This window comes from Brassica oleracea, chromosome C2 (genome assembly GCF_000695525.1).
Source record: "Brassica oleracea var. oleracea cultivar TO1000 chromosome C2, BOL, whole genome shotgun sequence".
Classification (NCBI taxonomy): domain Eukaryota; kingdom Viridiplantae; phylum Streptophyta; class Magnoliopsida; order Brassicales; family Brassicaceae; genus Brassica; species Brassica oleracea.
In genome coordinates this window covers 12,927,355-12,930,441 of record NC_027749.1, presented here as the reverse complement: position 1 = coordinate 12,930,441, position 3,087 = coordinate 12,927,355, and the positions used below count along the sequence as shown (strand labels likewise).

At 35.2% G+C, this 3,087-nt stretch overlaps 1 protein-coding gene across 1 annotated transcript; it reads left to right on the top strand.

The window, feature by feature from the left end:
• Nucleotides 1-688: 688 nt before the first annotated feature.
• On the top strand, nt 689-2,277 carry LOC106324908 (probable WRKY transcription factor 27). The gene is made up of 3 exons (XM_013762913.1): nt 689-1,382; nt 1,474-1,587; nt 1,689-2,277. The coding sequence occupies exons 1-3, from the start codon at nt 910-912 to the stop codon at nt 2,149-2,151; spliced, it is 1,050 nt and encodes a 349-aa protein (XP_013618367.1). The 5' UTR covers nt 689-909; the 3' UTR covers nt 2,152-2,277.
• The last annotated feature ends 810 nt before the right edge of the window (nt 2,278-3,087 follow it).

Genomic DNA, 3,087 nt, shown 5'->3' with positions numbered 1-3,087 from the left:
GAAGAGAGTGACAAGTGATGAGAGTGCATTGTTTGCTTCGAATATTATTAGTACCTAGGCTACAACCATTTTAATTTTGGCTTTTTAACCTTTTTTTGCAATTAAATCATACAAAATCAGTGATAAGGTGCGTTTTGTGAAGAGAGATCCCGAATCGAATTTAAATATGCTATTACAAACCATTTAATTCTTGGATTCTTATTTACGCTTGAATCGATTTAAAACTACTTTTATTAACTCCAATTATTGTGTATACCTCAGGAGTCAACATTGACATGGAAAATTTTTTCATATCTTCACACACATTTTCTATAGATGTTAAAAACTAGTATATTTTATTAGTTTTGTTTGTATGAAATATTTTATTATATTATATTTAATTAATTAACTGTTAAATATCACTAATCATATTCCTTGTCTAATAATTTCCATCTCTTATTACAACTTCTTATCACTTATAAAACGCATCATCTTTCCTTTTTTTTGTTAGCACCATATCATGATCATCATCTAATTTTAAAATAGTTCTTATCACTATATTGAAAATTTGAACGCAAATAAGCTAAAGAATAAAAAAAGAAAAACACAATTTAAATAAAACGTCCAAACATCAAAATATGGTTTTTAGTATAAAATGTGAAAAGAAATATGAGAACCATAAAACGTTAACATGTTTTTTTGGGGGTCGAATGTATAAATAATTGAAAACAATAACAAGTCAAGTGCTCTCTCTTTTCCACCCATCGAATCCTCTCGGACACTGCCCAATACATCCATCCATGCTCTCTCTCTCCCTTTCGACAAAGAAAAAGTCAGCGCCGTCCTTTACGCCATAGTTTGTCTCCTTCTCTCTTCTCTCTCCTCACCAACAGAGTCAAAAAAAGAAACCAAAGAGATCATCATCAAACCATGTCTGAGGATTGGGATCTCTTCGCCGTCGTCCGAAGCTGCAGCTCTTCTGTTTCCGCGGCTACTATAAACGCCAACTCTCGTGGTGGTGCCGAGGGAGGAGCGAACTGTAAGCAACAAGATCTTCCTCCTCTGTTCCAACACATCCATGGAGACATAAGCAGAGAGTCTTCTTCTTGCAACGAGCTACAAGATTCTTGCAAACCCTTTTTACCCGTTACCACTACTTGGTCTTCTCCTCTTCCTCCTCCTCCTCCTCCTCCTCCTCCTCCTGTAGTCTCTTCAGGTCCTAATATCTTAATGAAACAAGAACAAGGGCTCATCGAATCACAAGATCAGAAACCTCCTCTTGGTGCTAGGGTTTTCCCACCTCCCACAACCATTTCTTCTTCATCGTCTGTATTTGTTTTCAGGGGTCAACGCGACCACCTTCTTCAACAACAACCCCAAGCTCCTCTTCGATCTAGAAAAAGGTTTGATTCATCCATCGTTTAACATAACCCATGTCTTAGTTCAAAGTTTTTTTTTTTAATTATCTTTGCTTTGTTACTCTACTTTATACAGAAAAAATCAGCAAAAGAGAACCATATGTCATGTAACTCAAGAAAATCTCTCTTCGGATATGTGGGCATGGCGTAAATACGGTCAAAAACCAATCAAAGGCTCTCCTTATCCAAGGTCTTATCTTCTCCTTCTTTTTTTTTCATTTTCCTCAAAATATTATCAAGAAAATGTGCTAACTAAGCATGTTTTGATTCTTGTTATTACATGCAAAACAGGAATTATTACAGATGCAGTAGCTCAAAAGGATGTTTAGCTCGAAAACAAGTTGAAAGAAGCAACTTGGATCCCAACATCTTCATCGTTACTTACACCGGAGAACACACTCATCCTCGCCCTACTCACCGGAACTCTCTCGCCGGCAGTACTCGCAACAAATCTCAACCCGTTAACCCGCCTCCGAAACCCGACCACCCCTCGGGTCAAACAGTTTCTGGGGTAAAAGAAGAGATTCATCTTTCCCCGACTACACCGTTGAAAGAAAACGACGACGTTCAAGGAACCAACGGAGATGAAGTAGTCAACATGGAAGACGAAGAGTTAGATGAAGAGGAAGATGATGATGATGACGTGGATGATATTTTGATACCGAATTTCTCGGTGAGAGATCGAGATGATTTGTTCTTCGCTGGAAACTTTCCCTCTTGGTCCGCCGGGTCCGCCGGGGACGGTGGTGGATGATGAAAACGAATATATTCTCATTTTTTAAGAAAGTCAGTTTTATATTATTATTTTTTTGTTAAAACTTGACATTTATTGTGGTTATTAAAAAAATACATATAGAGAGAAGGCTAAAAGACGAGTCTACAGTTGTTTGTTCTTCGTTTAGACTACTGGTAGCTAAAAATAGAAAATTAATCTCTGAGAATAATTTGTGTCGATTAAATTGACATTGCATATAACTAATCATTTTTTCTTGGTTCAAAATGTATAAATCTGAATTTAGTTTTATTTTCCTCTTTCATCTGCTCTTTTCCCTGCATGAAAAACCATTAGTATATCATATAATGGAAATTAACTGTTTAGGCAACTATCATATTTGGAAATTACCAATATTCAATTATGAATACCAAAATGCACCAAGTTTTTGTCAAACCTTTTCTTTTATATTTTTATATAGCTATATATGGATTGCCGGAAAAACAGAGGTAACTCTGAAACATACAACAACAACAAAAGTTCAGTTAAAGCAAACAAATTAAAAAGTTCAAAAAGCATACAGAAATTAAAGGAAATCCTTATACATACAAAAATTAAAAGGTTCAAATCCTGTTTGAAAGAAAAGTAAATACTGAAACATGAAAAAGTAAAGTAATTTATCTTAGAATAAATAATTAAGCTAATTTAATGTGAGGACCTAGTTATAAAAATATTGGCAGCGATAACCATGCAAACAAAATTTTTTTGTATCATAGTATTATTTGCTCTCATTTAATGTCGAAATAATTAAAATATTAGCTTAGTGTAATAAGTAAAGAAATCATGTGGGAAGCTATCAGCTAAGGCAACGCAACAGTTAATTCGGTTCAGGCCGGAAACTGCGACTCCGGTTTTTGCTGGCTTTTTAATATGACACGAGACAAGACCCTAAATCTGGTGTTTTCAGAGCAAGATTAA

Coding starts and splice junctions, on each gene's coding strand:
- LOC106324908 (XM_013762913.1), top strand. CDS start 910: ATGTCTGAGGATTGGGATCTCTTCGCCGTCGTCCGAAGCTGCAGCTCT. Junction 1,383..1,473: donor CCTCTTCGATCTAGAAAAAG/GTTTGATTCATC, acceptor TACTTTATACAG/AAAAAATCAGCAAAAGAGAA. Junction 1,588..1,688: donor AAAGGCTCTCCTTATCCAAG/GTCTTATCTTCT, acceptor CATGCAAAACAG/GAATTATTACAGATGCAGTA.